Raw genomic sequence first — 24,916 nt, 5'->3', positions numbered from 1 at the left:
TATTTGATGAACTATTTGAGTGTGCAAGGATATTTATATCATACATTAAAATCTCAAGTCATTTCGCTCGATACGGGCGAAACATCTCGTTCCGCCCACGGGCAAGCACCAATGCCGGCACGCCACGACGAGTCCGGATGCTTCATGGGGAACAATAATTTAAATAGGCTTAATTAAAGCCTAATCAAATTATCTCATTAATTTAATATATATATATATATATATATATAAATTTATTATTTATTGTTTATATTTTTTATTTTAAAATATTTAGATTAAATTTTTATTTTAATTAATATATTTGATATTAAAAGAATATCGAAATTATATCGGCATGATATAGTACCGAAACTGTATCGTTCCGGTCCGGAAACCTCGGTACTGATTGAGATTTTAAACCATGATTTATATTAAGTTTAATTGATTACAGAGTCAGTTAGTGTTTAGGACTTAAAGATGATCACTAAGCTTCATGAATGACTCGAAGACTATGTGACATATATATTATAATTGATTTTATACTTTTGAGTTTGTTTAAGATAAGCTCTAACTTAGAGACCATGTGACATATGGTAGTCTTAAGTAGTCTCAATACATCATCCAATAAACTCTAACTTAACACTAACACTTCACCCACAAGGACTTACGTTAGTCTCAAGTTAGTGTCTTGAGGTTTTAAGGTGGTTTATGGGTTAATAGGGTTACCTAGATAAGACGTGTTACACTTTGAAAGACACCATCAGGAGGGAGCACATAAGTGCAAAGTGGAGTAAGAGAGTATGTGCATGATATAATCTCATAAAAGTCAATAAAAATATTCAACAATTTAACTAGCATCATAGCAACAAAAATCTGTTCTTGTTTTTCTTCTTTAATTCCTTATCTTTTTCTCGTTTAAATTGTTACACATTTTCCCATCTTATAACATTTTTTCATCTTATTCTATATGAAAATATTATTATATATAGTGAATGATGTGCAATCATTTGGTATAGGATGACATCGTAGATAGAGGTGAATGATTTGCCGTCTATCAAATATGAACTACATCATATAATATATAAATAAATGTAGGATAAATGACTTGCAATTCGCTTGATAATTGATTCATGTATACTGATCTTGTCGGGAAGCTGAGAGGACGGACCTGCCGGTGTGACGTATCTGGAAGGTTGACCGCATCCCTATGATCCGGAGGGTGAGCTGTACTTTGCGTTGACCGAGTCGTCCGATGTCCCCTGGTCAACGTTACCTGTAGCCAGCGATTAGGTTGCCCCGGTCTTTGGTATTCCGATGCTCGAGGTGGGTCCCACGAATATATAAGTAGCCGCATAAATAGAGCAATAAAATAAGTGACGAGTACGAACACATACCCTGGCCCCGGGGGGCGCCCTCGGATGGATGGATGAGCTGGGTGCGACGCTGATCAGGTCGTCGCGGTCGTGAAGAATAAATAGACGTCCGCCAGATGAGTAACTAGCCTCTGTGGCTCAAAGCCGAACGCGATATGGCTCCATATGGTGATGCGTGGCCTAACTACAACGCCGACTCGCAGGTCGGAATAGGGGCACGAAGGCCGGAACGCAATAGCGGCGCGCAAGCCGAATACTCCATCGGCTCGCAGGCCAAAGTAGACAAATAATACGAAACCTGAGCGTGCGGACGACGGCTGCCCGGAGGGTGACGGTGGTTGTCGCCGGGGGTGGTGCCCGCTGGAGGCAGTGCCGGTAGCCGCTAGAGACAGTAGCCGCCTAAGGTGGTGGCGACAGTAGTTGTAGGAGGCGGCAAAGCAGGACGCCGGAAGAGGAGGCGACGCTAGACGCCGGAAGAGGCTACGGCGGTCGCTATACGCGACGGCGGTGGCTGCTGTAAGAGGTGGCAGCAGTCGCTATGGAAGACGGATGCTGGAGCTGTTAGCTACTGGGTGCGGCGTCCGGAGAGTAGTGGCCGGTGAAGACGGCGACACCGTTGGTGTACAGGGGGAAGGGGAGACACCAGCGGACTACCGGCGGCCGCTGGAGGAGTTGTTGGCGCTTGCCGGAAGCGCAGGTGGCGTTGAGACGCGTCGACGGCCGTTGTAGGAGGAGTCGCGGCCTGTCGGGAGCATTAGCGATGACATCCACAGCCGCTGGAGGCGGCGGTGGCAGCGTAAGGCGCTGGCGGTAGTGGCAAGAGGCACCGGGGTCTTAGGAGAAGGGAGGAGGTGGCTCCACGGGCGGTCGTCACCGGCAGATTTGTTCGGCGGCATCGGTGAAGGACTAAGAAGAAGTCCGTCTTCTTCTTCCCCTGGCGGCAGCCGATCCAGCCGCCCCCCTTCGCGGGTGAACAGTACCCAGCTTTAAAACCCAAACCTAATTGCTGTCAAATGTCCAAAATGCCCTCCTCTTTCCTCCAAATCCCTTCTCTGCCCCTTAATCACATCCACATCATATACAAAGGGTAAATGGTTTGAATCCACCGACAAATGAAATAATCTTAAGTGAAAAGGGTGAACGATAAAAAATCCACCTAGTGAGGGATTCATCTTATATAAACAATCAACAACAACGAAGCTTTATCTCATTAGGTGGGGTTGGCTATATAGATGCTTTATGCCATTGGGCTTTATTCCCTACTATATCATCATTTATATTTAAATAAAATTTATTTTATTTTATTGTTGCTAATCAAATCTTTTTTGATCTTTCTCATTTGATATGCATATTTGTCATAGTTTCACATCGTCTAACTGGGACATTTATTAGTCATCTAAGTACATGACCATACCTTCTTAAACGTGTCTCCTTTTCTTCAATAGGTGCAATCCCGATTGTCTCTTTACTATTTTCATTTCTTATCCTGTCTTTCCTTGTATATCTACACATTCATGTTAATATTTTCATATCTGCAACTCTCATTTTTTATTTATGTGCTCGAGTCATGACCCAACATTTAGCTCCATTTAACATAGTAGGTCTCATCGCTATTTTGTAAAAATTTTCTTTAAATTTTAGAGGTACTTTATGATCATAAAAAAACACCTAACATTCTCCTCCATTTTAATAATCACACTTGTATTTTATGTAAGACATCTCTCTCACAATCGAAGCTTATAAAATGTGTGAAAGTTCTTGAGGATCTCTTTTAAGCGTAGAGAGCCAAGACACTATAATATGGTAATAGTAGAATAATCACGCAACTCTATAATATATGTACTACATTTATTGATTTGTTAATTTAGTGGAATAGTCATACAACTCTTTCAGAAGGCAGAGATGAAGCTTATAGTACTATTAATCACGCAACTCTTTTAGAAGACGGAGCTCTATACTATAATTAGTCACATGTCTCTTTTGGAGGGCAAAATTGAAGTTTTACATTTTATGTGTATCTTTTTATGTATCACCTGATATAAGATTACACATTAATTTTACTCGTTTGCATGTTATGTTAATGTTGGGAACAATACAACTGAATAATAAGTAGTAACACAAGTAAAGAATAACTTTTGAAAAAATCATCCCTCCCATGTGTGTCACGCACATATATTATGCCTTGTGCAGCAGCAAGAAAATAAATCAGTTTTTAATTCCAAAATTTAACCCCTATAGTGTATTCATTTATTTTCCATTTCATAATTAAGCAAAATAATTCTGTTTTTGGAAACATTATGATAGTTATTTAACATCATTACTATCATACATTTAATCATACACAAGATAAATATAATGGGGAAAAGGACAACTCGGTACACGAAACTCCTGCCAATGTGAGGTCTTGGGAAGGTTAGACCACATTTGAGTCACTTGTACGCAACCTTATCTTACATTGCAAGAGGTGATTTTTGCGACTTGAATTCGTAACCATAAGGTCACATGGTAATAATTTTACCGTTACGCTAAGATTTCCCTTCATAAAAGCGCCCATCTTATTGAGGACTCATATCTCACCAGTTGACCCTAAGAAAATTCTCAACTCCTCCAATTGATGGATCTACCTTGATAAACTAAAAGAAATATATATTAACACCTAACTAACAAAACAAGAAATCAACTAAAGAAAAAGAATCATTCACGCTGTCATCTTGCCATGTTATTATTTTTGCATATAACTAAGAGGGTTATATCTGAGGTTTACATCTCAACTCGTGCTGTGGTTTCAATCCCAAATGGAACGATACAATTTTAGTATTCTATCGTGCCTATTGATACAGTTTCGATATTTATTTATTTATTTATATAGTAATTATTAGATAAATATGTTTATTATGTATAATTTAAAAATAAATTATATATTAATTTTATATAAATTCTCAATTATTGAACAACTTAATATTGTTAGACAAAAATAATTTATAATAAGTATATAAATTAACACCAAGATGTTACTTTATATATATAATAATTATATAAATTAACTCTTTATTTATTTAAGTATTAATTTAAATAATATATATATATTTAAAATAGTAAAAAAATATAGAATAGCAATTAAACAATAAAACATTAAAAAATAAAACAAAATAATAAATTTTTTATCAGAATATAAATATCATTTATTAAAATTTTTAAATAAAATTTAAAATAGTAAAAAAAAGAATTTTCATAATATCAGTTAATAAAATTTATTATTATTTTATAATTTTAAATATATTTTTTATATATTTTATTGGGATAATTTAATTAGGATTTATAAAAATCTGTTTAAATTATCACATTTAAATTAAGCATTGACTTATTGACTTAATTTTTTATTTTTGGATTGTCCTTGAACCGTGGGCATCACACACGTCTTGTGGCGCGGAGGCGTCTTGCAAGGCATTCGGACATTGTGCAGTGGTCAGAGGCACCGGAGGCGTCCCGCAATGCCGCCGGGATGCCTCCGCTCGCTTCCTTGCCGCTTCCTCCTCGCTCTCTCACTGGTTGCTTTCGCCATTGCATCCCCTTTTTGTCGGGCGACGCATGCGATGATGCATGCGAAATTGTCACGCGTGCTGAGCCGATTTTGCTCCCGTGGCAAAAAGGTAACAATCGTCCGTGTCGTCCGACACAGAACAATATTTCAATCCTGGTTATATCTATGCCATCAAAAGCCCAAAATAGAACCTAATATATGACAATGCAAAAACTAACAAAGTTACAATAGTGCAAACAATAATAATATGAGTGCCACTAAATTTTGTGATTTTGATCCTTCATCTTGTTTCTCTATTTACATATACTCAACGTCCCCAACCGAAATAAATTGCTCATTGTCTCTATGGCAGCACACAGATGGTGTTGCATGTGAATGAAGGACTTTAAGGACGTGGGGTCCTTTTTCATGAGGAAAGGCGGAAATAAGGTGGAAGGTTGTAGTTGGTTGAAGATGGTGACAATTTGTGGCAATTGAGAACGTTGGTAGTGGCAAATGCTGGTGACTTCATCCAACATTATTTCTACAACGATGGGGGTGAACAGGGAGTCGAAGGGCGAAGGGGTAGTTGCATGTGATGGTGGAGGAAGAAGGGTTTGAAAAGATTGAAGTTTTATCACAAGGGAGAAGGGAAGAGTGTGTATATATATATATATATATATATATATATATATATATATATATATATATATATATATATATATATAATGTTTGTGAACAAAGCTTGTAAACTATGTCTATCAATGAAGCTCTTGTCAAACTTGTAAATAAACAAAAAACCTCTTAAAATGAATGAAGAAGCTTATAATATCAAGTTTATTAACCAATCAAACAAGGTTAAAAGTTTTAAACATTCAAATAAGTTCGAATTAGAAGTTCAACATCTAAACGAACCAAGCTCAAACCAAATTTAAGTTAAAAAAAACCCCACCAAACCAAGCTTGAACAACCACTTCAGTAGCTTGGTTAATTTTAAGCTGAGTTTGTCTTTTTATCTTATTAAAAAAGCTTGAACAACACAAAACTACTTTGGTTTGACTTAGCTTGGTTCCAGCTCTAAGTGCTCCTAGGTCGCGCATGGAGGTTTAGCCAACCTAAGGCTTGGTTGACCTAAGTTTAAACTGAAAGTTTCAACAGTTTGTTGCCTTGGCTGATCAAGGGTGAATTTTAGGTCTATCTCAAAGACATTTTAGTTACTGTAAACACAAGAACTCACACTTACATTACTCTCAATCACTTCTAATCATACTTAAATATTGAAAATATCTAAGAAGCTTGTATGCATCAATAAATGGTTAACATCATTCATCTTTGAAGCTCTCTTTGTAACATGTTTCTTGCCTAGAATTATCTATAGACTATAGGATGAGATAAGTTATTTTTTCTTTTGTATACATACCTTTGTATCTTTAAGAGAAAATGTTTTCATGAATCACATTGTTGTTAAGCTATGTTGTAGCTTGTGGAAATTTTATCAGTTGGGTTGAGATCTCTTCCTCATTGAGGGTTAGAAGCAGGGTGTCTGAGACATGTTACCACTTGTGTATTTCGTTTCTTTTATTATTTCCAGTGCGTATTAACACTTTGATATTGATCACAAGCACACTTAGAATTAAACTTTTTATTTGAATTTGGTTTAAGCATGAACTTCTTTGTGTTATGTAAGAAATTGAAAGAAATCTGTACCGTTTAACTGGTCATTTGATCGTACATCAACTTTCTCAACCTCATTGCTGATTTTGAGTCTTGAATGAGCTAGATTTCTTGTTCTTAATCATCATTTTTAGATTGGTTAAGCTTTACACAAATTTGAATTATGTTGGCTCACTGAAAACTTTTTTCCATTTTTTTTGCATGTAAAATTCCAATACAAATAAGATATTATATATTATCTTGTTCCATTTAATAAGAACACATCCTTTCATTTCCAAAACTGATGAGGAGATGGATAACACAGGAGGATGCAATTTTCTGTCACAATGCTTACAATGTAACTGTTTGTTTTATGTGCTTCTAAATGAAAATGTTTTAGGATTTATTGTTTCTAGATAATATAACAGTTTCTGAGTATCTAGTGTAATAATCAATTTTTTCTTATTATCTTATCAAAACAAATGATATTCTAACGTATTTTGTCACTTCTATAGAGTGTTCCACCAGCATTACTAGTTCGATTTCTGAGGGAGCACCGTTCTGAATGGGCTGATTATAATTTAGATGCATATTCTGCTGCCTCCTTGAAAACGGGTGTATGTTCCTTTCCTGGATGGAGACCTACCAAATTTTCTGGGAGTCAGACAATCATGCCACTTGCTCACACAATTGAGAATGAAGAGGTATATTTAACTTTTTCTTTAAATATGTTTTGTTTTCTTTTAGCAATTGCAAATTTAAAGAGGTATTATGGCTGTGTTGCACATTTCTAATATGAATGTTAATCTCACCTATAAGATTCTTTTTGGAAATTAGTTTGCAAATTTAAAGAGGTTAATCACGTTGCCTTCTCAGCTAGAAGATAGGTGTTGTTGGATTTCTAAGTTCTTTGACCATGAAAGACAAGTGTTTATGTTGCTGTTATTGAGATGGTTCTTGACATCTTTGGACTTGTCTTAATAATCTTTCTTGGTTGCAAATATTTTCAGTCTCTTGAAGTTGTTCGTCTGGAAGGTGAGGCCCTTACTCATGGAGCCATCTTATCCACAAATATACATCTCCTACAGGTATAAGCTGTATGTTTTCCTTCATAGAATTCTTACAGAATTTGCAAATCATGTGTGTTTGTGTAGGTAAAAAGTTGTAGGATCGAATGTGGCCTGACTAGTGGAGGGTGGGGAGTGGATGAATATGCGATGTACCTTCCTTTTTAATTTCTTGCATAGACATAAATGCTCAAACAGAGGATAAACCCAACTGTCTATGATCAATTAGTGTGGTAAAATTTGCAGTGAAAATAAATATGAAATAAACAAAATGCTAATAATGCCTGTATTGTGGTTTGGAGAATTCACTTATATTTCATGGCCGATGTTTCAAACATCTGGTGCTTCATCCCAAAATATCTAGTAGATTATTCCTTTAAATGAGACAATGAAGTAACCCTTTACAAACCAAACATAACTCTTCACAAAGCTTGATCTAAATCTATGAGACTTTCTCAAGGATAAAACCTCACGATGTAGAGACATTAAGAGATCTCGACAATGCATTATATAGCAAAACCTTAGAAACCAATTCTCTCATTAAGGATCAAAGAATAAATACTAGAGGATAAACAATACTTACAACCTCTCCCTAAGAGATGCAATAAAAGACACAGAAGATAAGAAGCTATCAAAGAGCCTGAAGATAAGAATCGAAGCCTTAAAATTTATCCAAGATCTTGGATATGATTTATCATATTATCATTTATTCTTCAGCAATGGCCCAATTGTATGAAAGTTATGAATAGAAGCTCATCGGTGGTTGATGTATAACAAAAGTCCGGAAAAGTAACAATCACCATCTTTTAGAGCTTATAATAGTCTTTGCTATGAATTTGTTTCATTGATGTTTGAATCTAAGGTTTACACTGATAAATTTGAGAAATGTAAAAAACTACCAAAAATATACCATAATGAGCTGCCAATCAAGGATTTCAAATCACCTATACCATAGCTCCAAACGCAGACCAAACCACCAATGGACTAGAAAAAAACCCAAACTAATACTTTTATGGTTGGGGTTAGTTGATGGATCAGATGTGCAAAAAACTTGTCAAAACTAATTTAAACACTGGCTATTTTTCACAGACTTGGATGGTCTTTAGAAAACTAAGTCAGCTTTGTCACTTGGCTGGAAATGTGAAAATCTCCCATTCACAATATTGTGTAATTAAATTTCAGGAATAAAATGATTCTTTTTTATATTTTCACCTAATGATAAATTCATCCAAAGAAAAACCTAAAATCATTCATTTAAAAAGTGATTGCAAGTTAGTTATTATAGTTTCTATACCAATACTTATTTTTTATGTACCAATAAATTAATTATTTTACATTGATTTATGCATAATTATGATTGTGCATACATTGTTGGCGCAATCATGTCATACGTGTTGTAGTACATGTAGTTTTGATGATTGATAGCATAAGGCAGGCAAAATGTTGGAGTCCAATGTTGATCATCAAGTGTGCAGAAATTGCAAAGAGAAAGTCCTCACATGGCAAGTGATCAAATGCAAGGTGACAAAGTTCAAGGAGGTTGAAGGCTGAATTCTTGGTAAGAAGAGAAGTCCGGGCAGATTAGAAGATGAGAGGTAGGGTGAATGAGGACTCGAAGACACGGAGAATCCAGGCACCAAAGTCTAGGGACAAAGTTCTCGGGCACGAGGTAAATGAGAGTTGAGGGTAGGAGAGTCTACGCAAACTCAACCATTAGAATGGCCGATAACTGATGCATTATACACCTGTATCAATCAATTGTTGCACTATTCTCAACCATTCTAATGGCGAATCGAGGGTAGACGGAACACTTGACTCTTGTTTACCTCATGCAAAAGAACCCTATTCCATGGATTTTCATGCCTTGGAGCCTCCATGTCTCCAAGTCTTCATTCATCCTACGTTCGATCTCTGGATCTTCTTGGGTTTCTCTTCTTGACAAGAATCAGGCCTTCAGCCTCCTTAGACTTTATCGCTTTGCATCCGGTCACCTGACCTACGAGAAAATTTTGACATGTATTATTTATGGAATGAAATTATAGTTTTATATTTGTATTTATATACGCCAAATATGCTGCCTTAAAGATAAGGATAGACAAGGTAAATATAAACTAGGTCATTTAAACCTATTATTTCTAACACATACTATTAATGTGGAGCAAAGATATTAATCATGCCCAACTTAATACATAGAGATATAAATCTAGTAGAGAGACAAGGCAAAGATATCTATAATTTGCTCTTTGGAAGATGTGTATGGTGTTAATCTTCTTGGGTACGGCCAGACATTGAGCTCTCATGCCGAGCCGGTTGAAACGGGCAAAACCTTTCTTTCCTCCGTCGATTGACACCAGTCCTGTGGCAGTCGCGTAGGCGTCACGACACCTACGACCACAATTGTGCAGGAAGGGGGTCGCGACCGCACTGGAGGGGTGTTGCGACGCCTGCGACCGCAAAGGAGGGGCGTCGCGACGCCTGCGACCGCGAAGGAGGGGCGTCGCGACGCCTGCGGCCGCGCAGGAGGGGCGTCGCGACGCCTGTGATCGCGCATGAGGGGCATCAGGGGCGGATCCAGAATTTTAAATTTGGGGGGGCCGTATGATAAGTGACAAAAATAATTATCGTCAGAAATTTATACACCCTTGAACAACCTCCGAATTCTCAATTTACGACTGAAATCGAGATCAAAATTTACCTAGAAATCACCGTCCTAGGTTACCGTGGTTGACAAGATAACAATAGCGAACAAACTCAAATGTAGTTCCGACACGAAACAAGGGCCAACGACCCTTCTCAAGTTCGATATTACTTCAAGATTTTGATATCAAATTACCAATAGAAAATTTAGATTGCGGACTTTCTAAATATGTAATCAATTTTGAATTCTGACAATCAACGATGCTACAATTGACAATGAAAGCAACAACAATGCTTTTGGAGTGAATCGGAAAAGATCGAGATGTCTAGCCATAGGAGAGAAAATACCTATATCATAAATTAGAAACGATTTCTATATAGTAATAAACTAATAATATTATTACTAGTAATATTTGTATATAATTAATGATTTGTAGTTTCCTTTTGTTAAATTTAATTTTTTTTTTCAACATAATTCCTATTAGGTAAATTAAAAAACACCCAAAAGAAATATTTTTCTCTTAAATTATATAGCATATTTAATAACTATATCATTCGTCGATTATATTAAAATATATTCAAAAGGAAGATTAATTTCATCATCTTGTACTCCTTTACCATTCTAATTAATACTATATATATATCCTAACATATATAATACAACCATGTATATATAGGAAGGATTTACATGGAGACTTGGGGGGGCCGTGGCCCCCCCAAGCCCCCTTATAAATCCGCCTCTGAGGGGCATTGTGATGCCTGTGGTCGCACTAGAGGGTTGCCGCGATACCTGCGATTGCGCCGGAAGTGCATCACGACGCCCCTCCAGCGCAGGAGGCCGCGTGACCCCGCGGTTTCGTCGAAGAGGCTGCGCAACCCTCGCGGCCATGCAGAAGGGGTTGTGCGACCCCGTGGCCACGCCGGAGGGACCGCACAATGCCGCGACCGCGCCTGTGTTGCGGTAGATTTTTTTAATTAAATGTTTTTTTAAAAAAAAAATTAAAACAATTCTTAGGATGGATGAGGATAATTCAAAGAGGCTTAATTAAATCCTAATAAAATTATCTAATTAATTAAATATTTTATTTATTTGAAATTTTAAAATATATAATAAAATTTTATTTATTTATTTATTTAGTTATGTTATTATTTTTTTAATAATTTATTTATCTCTAATTTAAATAAATAATCAAATATATTTTTAAAATCCTAAATAAATTATCCTATTAAAATATATAAAATTTAATTTAAAATTTTAAAATTGTTTAATAAAATGTTATATATTTCTAAAATCCTCTGTAGTGATGGTCATCATCCCGAGAGAGGATCCTCGGACCAGAGGATGGTCCCTTATATGAGATTGGATAATTTAGATGGACCCTACCTATTTACAAGTGGGATCCATTCAAATCATCCAATCCCATGCAAGGGACCATCCGCTGGTCCTACAAAGGATCAGACTAATGACGTATACAATGCTTGAATTATCGATGTAGATGCTACATAGTTGGTTCTCCTCCTTCAGAGACTACGAGTGTAATAGGAGCATCCGTTGACAAAAGGATCACCCTAAGATGATCATCTCATGGCTATTGAGAACGAATCAAATCAGATGGTTCTATTTCTCAATCTTTCTGACTTGCTCCTACGGAACCAAGGTCGAAAGGATTGAAAAAGTCAGTCATTCACAACCACTGATGAAGGATTCCTCGAAAAGTTAAGGATTAGTAATCCTTTTTAGAAATCGAATGGATTCGGTCTTATACATACGCGAGGAAGATAATCAAAAAAGAAAGAAGTCCCGCCTGCATCATCCCAACTGTGATTTTTTTATTTTTTTAATATTTAATTAATTTTTAATTTTTTAAATATCGATTTTTTAAATAAACTATTTTATTAAAAAATTAAAAATTTTAAAATAATTTTAAAATTAAACATAAATTTAAAATAATCTAAAAAATTTAAAAAATATAATTCTTAAACATTTCAAATAAATTTTTTAAGATAAAAAATGTACAAATACATTAAAAATAATTTAAAATTTTTGAATAATTTTATAATTAAAAATTTACTTTTGAATTTTAAGAATTACTTATTTTTAAAATATTTTTTATAAAAATTTAATAGACATTATCTTATGAGAAAATATTAAAATATAAATTCAACATCTCAAAATATAAAACATCTTTAATAATCAAATATTAATATACATTTATATTTATATTTAAAAAAATACTGAAACTTTATTGGCACGATACGATACCGAAACTATATCGTTCCGGTCTAAGATCGAAACTTCGGCACGAGCCAAGATTTTAAACCTTGGGCATGACTACATCACTAATGAAGTGAGTCTATCTTCAATGTGTTTTATGCGTAGAAGATAGTTGTTTGGCTATCACAATGTATATTCATTGGTTTTGTAATGTGAAACTAACATCTTCAAGAAGGGACTTTGTTTGTATAATCTTACAAACTATATGTGCAACCATATTTTGCTTTCTGCCTTTTTAGGTCTTAAGGTTGTCCCTAACGTAGGTATAAAGTCTTTTATCAATACTGATCCAATATAATTGACATTAGAGAATACATTAATATATTTAGATGCCTATGCTACTTGTACAATAAAGGAATTCTTAGTATTGCCTCTCAATGACACTTCGTGGGTTGCTACATGAAGTGACTCACTGTATCAACTCTAAAGTATATATTTGGCTTGGTAATTGTAAGATAAATGAATTTACTTGTTAGTCTTTGATAATACGAGAAGTTAAAGTTATCTGACCATAACTATAGATGATGGATTATGATTTTGAATAATTGAGTATCTGATTGTATACATTCAAGTTTACTAACTTCTTATATGAGATCTCTTGCCTTTGGGGCGTAGCGTAGACGGTGGGCGTATGACATCTAGCGTAATGACCATGAGTCGATTCTCAGGAATTGACGACTAGGATTTACCCCACCATGCGCCTAACGTCTGTGTACTTGCATTTATCTCTCTCCATATTTGTGGGGCCGACACTAGGGGGCCGTTAAGATAACGGATTTACCTTTTTTTTAATATATATAAGAGATCCCTTGTATATTTCCTTTGACATAAGAATGCTCCTTGAGAGCTAAAAGAACTACCCTAAGAAAGTAAGCATCCTTTCAAAATCTTTTGAGCACATGGTTTCCTGTTTAAAAAAATGTCATCGACATAAATCGCCAAAATTAGGATACCAATGTCTTGTATTGGAAAAAAAAGTTGAATGATTTGCTTTTTTGCATTTGAGGACATTTGAGTAATTTGTTTAGTGAACTTCTCAAATTGCATTTAAGGATTTTGTTTGAGATCATAAATTTCTTTTTTTAGTTTGTCTTCCTTGAGCAACATAGCTTGGACGTTGTATATAAACTTCTTTCAAGGTCGTTATATAGAAAGATAATTTTAGATGTTCATCTTGCAAGTTGTGATTTACTGCTAGGAGAAATAATGCATGGTTTAAGTTGAGACGAATGATTGGTGGGAATATCTCAAATTAACTGTATAAGTCTTTGTTGGTCTTCAGAACTACATTTGCTTTCGAGCGATTGATTTTACCATTAGGAAGATATTTAACTGTGAATGTGCATCAACAAGATACAGGGCGTACATCAACAGTAAGATTAATACAAACAATTCATACAAACCCTTCCACCCGAGACAGCACAATCGACAAATGAATAACATTAGATAAATCAAATGTGAATAATGTGCATCTCAACAGTAGCAATGCTCACTATAAAGCAGTAAAACAAAGTCTTGTCTATAATTCAGAAGCAACTATATGACTCAACACTTAAAGACCCAAAAGCGCAACAACCCCAAAACAAAGAATAACTTAAACTGAAAAGAAAAGGACATGGCCATCGAGTGTGTGCACTGCCAAGTATGAGCTAGCTCATCCATCAAGTCCCTCCGTCTCCTCGTTACCAATACCATATAGAAGACTCAACAAGTTCTAACATGTTATAGTAAGAATTCAACGTACATTCACATGCTTATATATATATATATATATATATATATAAGAAACATACTTTGAACATTTCAGATCTAAACCTTGCTCACATAAAGAAAGAAAAAAAAACTAAATAAAATATGTTAACATCATACATTATCTTTCATCATCAAAACATTTAAGTGAGTTCATAGCATTGAGTGTAGCTCTTTTTTTCTCGACCTTTGTTCGTTTGGCCAAACTTTTACCCAAGTACTAGGTTTGATAGTGTTTTTCGGTATCCTCTAAGCCAGGTCCCACAAGCTTTGGTAAGGTTTTCGGTATCCTCTAAGCCTGATCCTTACCATAGTAGGTTTGGTAGGATTTCTTGGTATCCTCTAAGCCGAATTCCACTTGCCTTGGGTAAGGATTCCGGTATCTTTTAAGCCGGATCCCACAACCCCTTTTTCCTCTATTTTGATAAGAATTCCGGTATCCTCTAAGCCGGATCCCACAACCCCTTTTTCCTCTATTTTGATAAGAATTCCGGTATCCTCTAAGCCGGATTCCTTACCCGTCACTTAGTCATTATATAAATTTATTGAATGATGGATTAATTCATTTAATGAGTTGATTAACATATGTAGCTACTTATACATGGATTAATTACTTTAATAGATTGATAAACAAATCATTGGAAAGGAGATCAATTAATATTGCTTAAGTTATAAATACGGTTAAATCAAAGGAATAAATCCTAATATTAATTAATCAAGCAACTGTTCAATTGCCCATCAAAATAATTCCATGAATTCATTAACTAACAAATCAGAATTTAATTACCCCATTCCCATTATGCTTTTGCCTAAATTTTCCTTGGACGGCAACGAATTAATTAATCTATCTATCATTTAACTCAACCACCGATTTCCTAATCTGGAATTAAATCCAACCATACTTGAGGACATTAATTGACCTACTTGTGCCCCTAGGGCGTAGCGCAGACGGTGGGCACATGATATCTCTGACGTAATGGTCAGGGGTCGATTCTCAGGAATTGATGACCTGGGGTTTACCCCGCCATGCACCTATGACCTGTGTACCTGCATGAACCCCCCTCCATATCCGTGGGGCCGACACTAGGGGGCCGCTAAGGTAGCGGATCTGCTTTTTTTTTTTTTATTAATTGACCTACTTGTTAATAACCACACGTAAGAGGGAAACCCAATCAAACTCACCCCTATTATTAATTAAATTAACAAATTCGTTACCAAATATACTAGCGACAATAACCCCTCTCGATTAATCCCTTAATCAGAAGTTACGTGATTAATCATGTAGTTAACAATTCATTAATCCATTACTAACTAGTCTTAATCAAGTGTTAAATCAACTGACATAAAATCCAAAACATATTCATTACCAATAAATATGCGTCGAACATCAAAATGTATGTAATATAATCCATATAGCGCGGAAAAAAATGAATGTTAGAAATCTTGCCTTAACGAGGCTTAGGGGAGACAACGTTAAGCAATTCGTCAAGGCTCTTCCTCAATCTCCACAAAGGTTGCTAGGGTTTCGGTTGTGTTTGTTGGGGACCGTTGGTGGTCGGCTGTCGGCTGTCGGAGGGGTTGAATAGCCCTGCACAAATATAAAAACAAAACCCTTCTCGAACTTTTAAAATAACACTTGCATAAATAATTAAAGACTGAACTTAAAAGAAAAGAGACATCGGAGTTTACTTGGTTACAACTTGGGAGGTTGTTGATCCAAGGAAGATGATCGCACTAAATTCTCCTTCAGGCGGAGAAGCTTCTTTTACAGCAGTGTAAGCACAGAAAGAAGGAAGCTAAACTAAACAATAGAAGCGCACAAGTGTTGAATATCAAATTGCTTGTTGAATTGAAAAACTTCTGAACCAAGGCTATATTTATAGTCTTGGTCGGGGGGCCTGGAGGGTTCCAGACGGCTGGAAGGGGATAAAGTTTTATCCCCTTCGCAACAGATCGCGATCAAATGCGATCCGGTCAAAATCGGGTTCCAGGCGCCCGGACCACTAAAGACAACACAGTTGACTTTTGGTCCGGGTCCTCTGCTCTGGGCTGCTTGTCTCGGTCCGGGTCTTCCGCTTCGGCTCCGCTCACTTAGGTGATTTCGGCCAACCGAAATAAGGCTCACTCGAACTTAATTTCGGCCTTCTCGAGCAATCTTCCGCTCAGGCTTCTAAACGAGCCAAGTTTAAACCAAGCTCAAGCTTGTAAAAAAGAAACCAAGGTAAGTTTTAATGACTTGATTCATTTTAGATTTGGCTTGACTTGGTTACCTTCTCAAACATGCTCGAACAACATGAAACTTAGCTTGGCTTCGCTTGAATACAACCCTACCAAGATTATATTCTTTATTTTGTTGTCTTCCAACATTTCTCTCTTAGTGGGGTCCAATCTTTATTTTGTTTGCAACATTTTTTGTTGGTCTTCATTGGTTGCAATCTCAAAAGTTAATAAATTTTTTAGTATTATATTAATCTTTTCTTGCATATACGTTGGAATTTTACTCAGTTTCTTTGTTAACATTTCATCATCTCTTGGATTTATGACTTTATTTTCTTTCTCTAGATATTTACATATTTATGTCACAATAGTAGATATTGTAATCCTGATTTATCTTTTTTCTTCTTCTCTAAATCCTTTTGCATATTGTCTCTGTACGTTTGCAAACTATAGAACCATGCAATATCTTCAGTTGAGATAAATTAATAGAGAAGATTATACTCTTTCTAAAATCGATAAGTCACATTTCATCTTCAAAATCACCGATCCACATAATCTGTTGCAGTTTCGCCTTCTTTGTCTAGCGTCTTGGCAATTTTCATCTGTTATGATTCTCAAGTTTGTGTAACAAGTTGAAAATGCATTAAGATTTGCTCTTCTCTTGAGGGAGACAACTAGAATTAATAGCTATTTATGTTATAATATACAGATTTAATCCCACATGATATAATATTATGTGAGTCACAATATGAGTGCAATGGTTCATTTTTAAAAGATGATAAAATTTGATTCCTCACAACTAAGATACTATTTTTAAAAATATAAATATAGAATTGATTCCTTTTGCTAATTACTTGAGCTTTTGGGAAAGTAGTTAGCCAAATAACTTCTAAAATGATATCTTTGTTGGAAAAAAATTGCGTTGATTCATGTGTTGGATTCAGGCCAATCTAAGTGAAACATACCTACCCACACATGAAGAGGGGTATTATAAATAAATACAATAATAATCAAGCTTTATCCCACTTGCTGGGGTCGGCTATATGGATCCTTTTACGCCATTGAGCTCTATCTCCTACTATATCATCATTTATACTTAAATAAATTTTATCTTGTTTTATTGTTGCTAACCAAGTTTTTTTTTGTCTTCCTCTTTCTCGTTTGATAGCGTGTTTGTCATAGTTTCATATTGTCTAACTGGAAGATTTATTGGTCGTCTAAGTACATGCCCGTATCATCTTAAATGTGTAGGATCGATGCGTGCTAGAAGGGGGGGTGAATAGCACTCGTGACTTTTACGTTCGTTTTTCGCAAATCACAGAGTAAAACGCAGCGGAATAAAGACAGAAAAGTAAAACAATGCTAACACGTTTCTTTTACTTGATTCGGAGCTTGTGACGACTCCTACTCCAAAGCCCGCGATTGTTGATCGCTTTCGTCGGACAATCACTATAAGCACGAACAATGATTACAAACTTGAAGTACAATAGTAATAAAATAAAGGTACCGACAATAATATAATTAGCAGTCATTCGTCAATTGTCGCAGTAGCATGCGAGAGCTGAAGTAGTTCTAAATGATGTCTCAATGTCTGTCGTCGAAGTTGCTGGTCAAATCCCATTTTATAGCTGGGCTAGACCTGATCCAGATCGACTGATCTCGGGATCAGTCTTTGACTCGACCCTGATCGGTCGACCGATCCGGGTGTTCGGTTGATTGAACCTGCCCAGCTTCCCGTCCAGATTCTACCGCTTCATATAGAACCTTCGTTCGATTGACCGATCCCGCTTTCCTCGCTGGCTTATCTAGTCCGATCAACCCAGTCCTATTGAGCCAGCACCTGGTTCGGTTGACTGAACTCGTGGTTCGGTCGATTGAACCCGTGGTTCGGTCAACCGATCCCTTGGTCGAACCTTAGCCGCAAGCTGATCTGATCTCCGGGGTTCAGTCGACCGATCCCGAGATTAGGTCAACCGATTAAGGCCACAAACTTCAATCTGCAAAAATGTTAGTTTTTGCAAAACAGAGTTAGAGAAATAGGCAAATAGTATAAAATGTAACTTTGACAGTCTCCGGACTGTCCGGTTATGACTTTCAGATTTCATAGAAATCCTAGGTTGAACTGACGCCTACTGTTCCCTCTTCGGGGAACGCATCCTCACCTACTACTCTTAGGAGAAATTACCTTTTGCTAGACTGGTCATCTAGATTGTCTGGGCTTTTGCTTAGCGTTCGAGACTCCAGAACTTTTTGCTGAACGTTTGCTCCACGACCCGTCCAGACTTCCACCTGGTGTCCGCGATCCCCAGGATTTTTACCTAGAGTCTCAACTCTAGGATTTCACCCAAAGTCCTCAACTCGCCAAGACTTCGCCCAGTCCCCCAGACCAGGATTTTGTTGCCTAACCACACCTAGGGCTTTCCACAACCTAGGGTTACCTCCCCCTAGGGTTTTCCACCTGCCTAGAATCCATTAAGACTTTTGCTTAAGAACATTTAGGATTTTCCTGCAAGCTCATTCACATTTGTTAGATAACAAGTCATCTTAATTTTTGAACCCTTTGCCATAACTAAAACTCAGGCTCAAATCGTTTGGTGCTCCCTGCACCAACAAAATGTATCTCTCGGACTTTTCTCTCAATAGATGCAATTCCGACTTTCTCTAATTCTTTCATTTCTTATTTTGTTCATCCTCGTATGTTCACACATCCACTTTAACATTCTTATCTCTGCAACTCACATCTTCTGCTTATGTGCTCAAGTCATAGCCCAACATTTAGCTCCCTATAATATAGCAGGTCTAATTATGGTTTTGTAGAATTTTCTTTTAAGTTTTAGAGGTACTTTACGATCATATAAAACATCCGGCTCTCTCCTTCATTTCAACTATCCTGCTTGTATTCTATGTAAGATATCTCTCTCAATCCCTCTATCGTTTTGTAAAAATAATCCTAAATATTTAAACCTTTCGGTTCTGGACAACTCGTCATTTCCTATCTTAATAATTGTTTCATTACGTTTAATATTGCTAAACTTAAATTCCATATATTCTGTCTTTATTCTACTAAGCCTAAAATCTTTCCCTTTTAGTGTTTCTCGTCAAGATTTTAGATTAACATTTACTCCTTCACGTGTTTCATCTACCAAAATAATATCATCGGCAAACAACATGCACTAAGCTACTGTGTCTTGAATGTGTGTAGTGAGTTATAGCTGATCCTTGATGTAATTCTATATTTATTGGAAATATTTCAGCTACTCCACATGAAATCTTTACTTTGGTTTTTACATTTTCGTACATAGCCTTAATTAGTTCAATATATGCTATGCTAATATCTTTTTTTTAATAATTCTCTATATAATTTCTCTTGGGATACTATTATAAGTTTTTTCTAAGTTAATGAATATCATATGTAGATCATGTTTTTGCTCTCGATATTTTTTAATTAGTTATTTAAGAAGATGTATAACTTCTATTGTCGACCTTTAAGATATGAACGCAAATTGATTTTCAATCACCGTGGTCTTCTTTCTTAATCTTTTTTTTATTATTTTTTCTCAAAAATTTCAAAGTATGACTCATTAGTTTAATATCTTTATAGTTTGCACAATTTTATACGTTTCCCTTTGTTCTTATATAAGGGAACTAGAGTACTTACCCTCCATTGATCAGACATTTTTTTTATTTTCAATATCATGTTAAATAATTTTATAAGCCATTCAATACCTTGTTTCCCTAGGCACTTCCATACCTCTATCATAATATCATCTAGTCTAATGGATTTTCCATTGTGCATCTCATTTAAAGTTTGTTCTACTTCTGAAGTTTGAATTCTACGATAAAAATTTAAATTTCTATACTCATTTGACCTATTTAAATTACCTAAGTTAAGTTGGTCACCTAAACCTTCATTCAAAAGTTGATGAAAATACTTCTTTTATTGCTCTTTTATTTCTCCATCGTTTACTAGTACCCTATTACATTCATCTTTAATATATTTTATTTGGATAAGATCTCTTGTATTCTTTTCTCTTACTTTAGTTATTCTATAAATACCTCCAATTTTTGATATAATCGTTTAAAAATTTCATTCTTTACTTCACTCACTACTTTCTTAGTTTCTTTCTTGACTATTGTATATTTTTTTAAAGTTTTCTTCGTTCTTACAAATATATAATTCCTTATAAGCTATTCATTTTTCCTTCACTTTCTCTTATACTTTCTCGTTCCACCGCCAAAATTTCTTATTTAGTGGTGCATGTAACTTTGACTCACCAAGTACACTCTTAGTTACTATTTTCAACTTTGATACCATCGTATCTCATGTCATATTAGAGTCACCATATATTTCACCTAATGTTTGTACTCTTACCTTCTCATTAAATATATTTTGTTTCTCATCCTTTAACTTACACCACTTAATTTTAGGAGTTGTATATATTTTTTTTCTTCTATTGATACTATGCTTGAGACGTATATTCAACATTACTAACCTATTTTGGGTAGTTAAACTTTCTCCAAGGATGACCTTGCAATTTTTATAATTTTTTTTATCATTTTTCCTAACCATAAGAAAGTTAATTTGCGTTTTATTATTCTTATTTTTGAACGTAACTAAGTATTTTTTTTTTAAAAAAAATGTTTTAGTTAATATAAGGTCATATGCTATCGCAAAATCTAGTATAGTTTTTCCTTTTTTATTTCTCGTTCCAAACCCATAACTCCACGTACCCTCTCGTATTCCTTATTTAGATCACCTCCTATTAAATATATAATTAAAATCGTTCTTAATAGTTTGAACTTTGGGGGCAAGTGGTTAGCCAATTAACTTTTATAGTTATCATAAAGCACATAACTTACTCTTGAAGCTGCAAAGTCAGTGACTTCGAGGATCGTCAAGACCGGATAAAATAGATAATGAATCACATATTCGGGTCAAGTACCCTTTTAAGTTTGGACGTGCCAATTGATTTATCTTCTTTACTGACTGTTGTAATGAACTTTGTTATATTGCTTGCCCCAATTCTTTCAGTGTGATAAATATGGAATAATTTGAATTAAATGTTGACACTATGTGATTTTGTTGTTTCAATTGCAGATTTGCTATGGAATAGAGGATAATTCTCTGGGAACTTGCTTTCAGCTTGTGTTTGCACCAATAGTCGAACATTTTCCTGATGATGTGCCCTTGCTAGCATCTGGATTCCGTGTTATGCCGTTGGATACAAAAACAGTTAAGCATATCAATGATATCTTTTTTATCTTTCCATGTAATATGAGTTGATTCCTTCAAGGTATATTTAACACCTAAATGCAACTTAGTTCAACGTGCTGAGTTGCTGGCTGTATCCTTTAAAAGATGTATGAAAATGAGCCAATGAATTATACTTGGTAATCCGTAAAATCATGCATATCTTTTGTTTGTGTTACTTGTTAAATTTGCTAGAGTAAATTGATATATGTTGGTATTAGAGTTAACAGTTTGGTCCTACATCGGGTATTTGTTCATTAGGTATTATTTTAGTCATATATATAAATACGTATGATTGCTCTTTAAAGAATATAATGTGTATAAGAGCATGCCAAGTCAGAGGGTTAGAGTTTTTGTTATGACCCCTCATCCTCTGCATAGTCCATAAATGGTCAACCAAATAGAAAGGGTAGCCCGTTGCACAAAACTCCCACCAATGCGGGGGCTTATGGAAGAATTGGACTACATTGGATCTATTGTATGTACCTTATTTTGCATTACAAGAGGCAAAGGTTGCTTTTTGTGACTCAAACCCATGATCATAAGGTCACACGATAGCAACTTTATCGTTTCACTAAGGCTCCCCTTCAAAGAATAAAATAGAAGAATCCGCAAGAAACAATTGCAATTCATTCCTCTAATTGATTATAGTTTTTGACACTCCCTCTTGAACTGGCTAATGGATATTGTCCATTCCTAACTTGTCAATTAATGCCTGAAAGTGAGAGTTGATTTTCTCTGTGAACACATCTACTAGTCAGAACTCTAGACGTACATGAGGAGTATAAATGAGACAAGTGCCTAGACTTTCCTTGATGAAATATTTGTCAACTTCAGCTTCAATATGTTTTATTCTGTCATCCTGGTATGGGATTATGTGCTATACTGATGGCTAACTCGTCACAGTAGAGGTTCTTGGACTGCTTCATTTGATTGTCAAATTTTCTATGATGATTTTTGACCATAGTGGCTCACATACCCTCTGGTGATGGCTTGGAATTGAGATGCAACACTTTTGTGCCATAACATTTTGCTTTTCACTCCTCTAGATAACTATAATTCCCTTCAAAAAAAGGTGCAATACTCAAGGTAGATCCTCTGTTTGTCATCGAACGTGCATAATTAGCATCTGTATAGGTCTCGAGTGTAATTGCTATGCTTCTGGAACAAGATTCCTTTCTAATTTTTTTTAGGTAATGCAATTTCCTGTATGCTGTCTGCAATTTTTTTTTTTTTTTTGGAGTATGTATGAATTAGCTCATAAGAGTTACTAGATAGGCAATGTTTGGACGTGTGTGAGATAGGTAGTAGTGTAGCCTTGTGATATATTGTAAAGTGCATATACAACTTTTAACAATAAGGGAAAAAATATGAAAGAGGAAGCAATCCTCTAATCGGTCCTATTTTTTTACATAGATCCTCTTGTGATATATTGTAAAGTGCTATTGTGTTTCTCGGTCTAGGATCATAATTTGTTGAATTTGCTCATCACTATACTTTTGTTTAATTTGTTCATTGGTTGGCGGGATTACAATATCTTTCTTATACATGAATTTGCAGAATGGCATGCCATCCACTCACACTTTGGATCTAACATCTAGCCTTGGAGCATCTAGTAGAAACCAATCTGCTGGAGATCATAAATCTACTGATTATCACAATACACGGTCAATTTTGACAATTGCCTTCCAATTTCCTTATGAAGCACATCTCCAGGATAGTATTGCTGCCACGGCTAGACAATATGTCCGAAGCATTGTCTCGTCAGTGCAGAGAGTCTCAATGGCCTTAACTCAAGTACGACCTGGCCATAACATAGGAAACAAACAACTTCCTGGCTCCCCTGACGCCGTCACTCTCGCTCATTGGATCTGTCAAAGTTACAAGTATGCTAGTGCTGCTTCTACCTTGATTCAGATCTTACTGATGCATATCTACTAGTACTTGTTAATCATAATGGCTGATGATCTGTCAATCTGTCTCTGCCCATCTTATATTTGCAAATCACATTTCTCTCAACTGAGTGAACTAGTAACCTGTAGCTGCTTCTGCATCATTTTAATAAAATTCTATTATGTCATGTCTATCTAACTTTGTTTTGATATTGTAGTCATCATCTGGGGATGGATTTACTGAGAAATGATGGTGGAAATGAAGAATCATTGTTGAAAACACTGTGGCATCATCAAGATGCTATTCTGTGTTGCTCCTTTGAGGTACGCAAGGGATCCAAGCAAGTAAAAGTCATTCAAGACATGCTTAGCTATTTGTGTGTTTGCTATGTTTACTACTGCATAAGTGATTCTGAGTAATGGGAACAGATTTAGTAGCCATATTTGATAGTGAGGAGACAGTCTTCAGACTTACATTAATTATGCACCTGTAATTCCCAGATGCAACCGGTGTTCACCTTCGCGAACCAGGCAGGGCTTGATATGCTGGAGACCTCCCTCGTGGCACTGCAGGATATCACCCTCGATAAGATCTTTGATGAAGATGGTCAGAAACAACTTCACTCTGGGCTTGTTAAGTTAATGGAACAGGTATTGTGCTTAATTTTCTTTTCTTAGCTTCTTCATCTTAATTCTATTAGCTGTATTCTTTATCCTGAGTTCCTGGTTCATCCCTGCAGGGTTACATATATCTCCCTGCTGGTGTGTGCTGCTCGGGGATGGGTCGTCATGTTTCGTTTGAACAGGCGATCGCATGGAAAGTTATGCGCGAAGATAACAATGCACATTGTGTTGCTCTATGTTTTGTAAATTGGGCCTTCTTGTGATACAATATGCTTGTCAAGGTTTTCTGAGTTAGGTTGGGGTTTGTAGGGCTCAATTTTGAATAACTACTAAATCCAAATGTTTGTGTATTTGATAATGGACACAATAGTAAACAAGTGGATAATTGAGTTGCTATATAGATTAATCATTTTGCCAACTCCAGTCTGATCAAATTCATTCTAGTTTTGTAATTTTGAATTTATAAAAATGTTACTTTTTATAAAATCCATGATTTGATATTATAAAATTCAATTGTAAAATAGTATAAAATTTAGGATTTAAGAATGTGTATTTGGTTGTTACATAAATTATTATTTTGTTTTCATAAATCAAAACTTACAAAACCGTAACAAAAATAGAAAATATGTTGTGAGATTTTACATCAAAATGTTAAAAAATCAAAATTGAAAAAAATTGT

General features: G+C 35.6%; 1 protein-coding gene across 1 annotated transcript in view; it reads left to right on the top strand.

The window, feature by feature from the left end:
• LOC121985285 (homeobox-leucine zipper protein HOX9-like) overlaps positions 1 to 24,655 on the top strand; it is a 40,838-nt gene extending 16,183 nt beyond the window's left edge. The window contains exons 13-19 of the mRNA XM_042538640.1: positions 7,041 to 7,229; positions 7,536 to 7,613; positions 21,569 to 21,703; positions 23,282 to 23,607; positions 23,832 to 23,937; positions 24,115 to 24,264; positions 24,354 to 24,655. Coding sequence (XP_042394574.1) covers positions 7,041 to 7,229; positions 7,536 to 7,613; positions 21,569 to 21,703; positions 23,282 to 23,607; positions 23,832 to 23,937; positions 24,115 to 24,264; positions 24,354 to 24,500 — 1,131 coding nt within the window. The 3' untranslated portion in view covers positions 24,501 to 24,655. The remainder of the gene's footprint in view (positions 1 to 7,040; positions 7,230 to 7,535; positions 7,614 to 21,568; positions 21,704 to 23,281; positions 23,608 to 23,831; positions 23,938 to 24,114; positions 24,265 to 24,353) is intronic.
• Positions 24,656 to 24,916: the final 261 nt, after the last annotated feature.

Source organism: Zingiber officinale, chromosome 1B, assembly GCF_018446385.1.
Source record: "Zingiber officinale cultivar Zhangliang chromosome 1B, Zo_v1.1, whole genome shotgun sequence".
In the NCBI taxonomy this organism is placed as follows: Eukaryota; Viridiplantae; Streptophyta; class Magnoliopsida; order Zingiberales; family Zingiberaceae; genus Zingiber; species Zingiber officinale.
The sequence above is the reverse complement of the archived record's forward strand: the minus strand, read 5'-3'. Positions and strand labels throughout refer to the sequence as shown.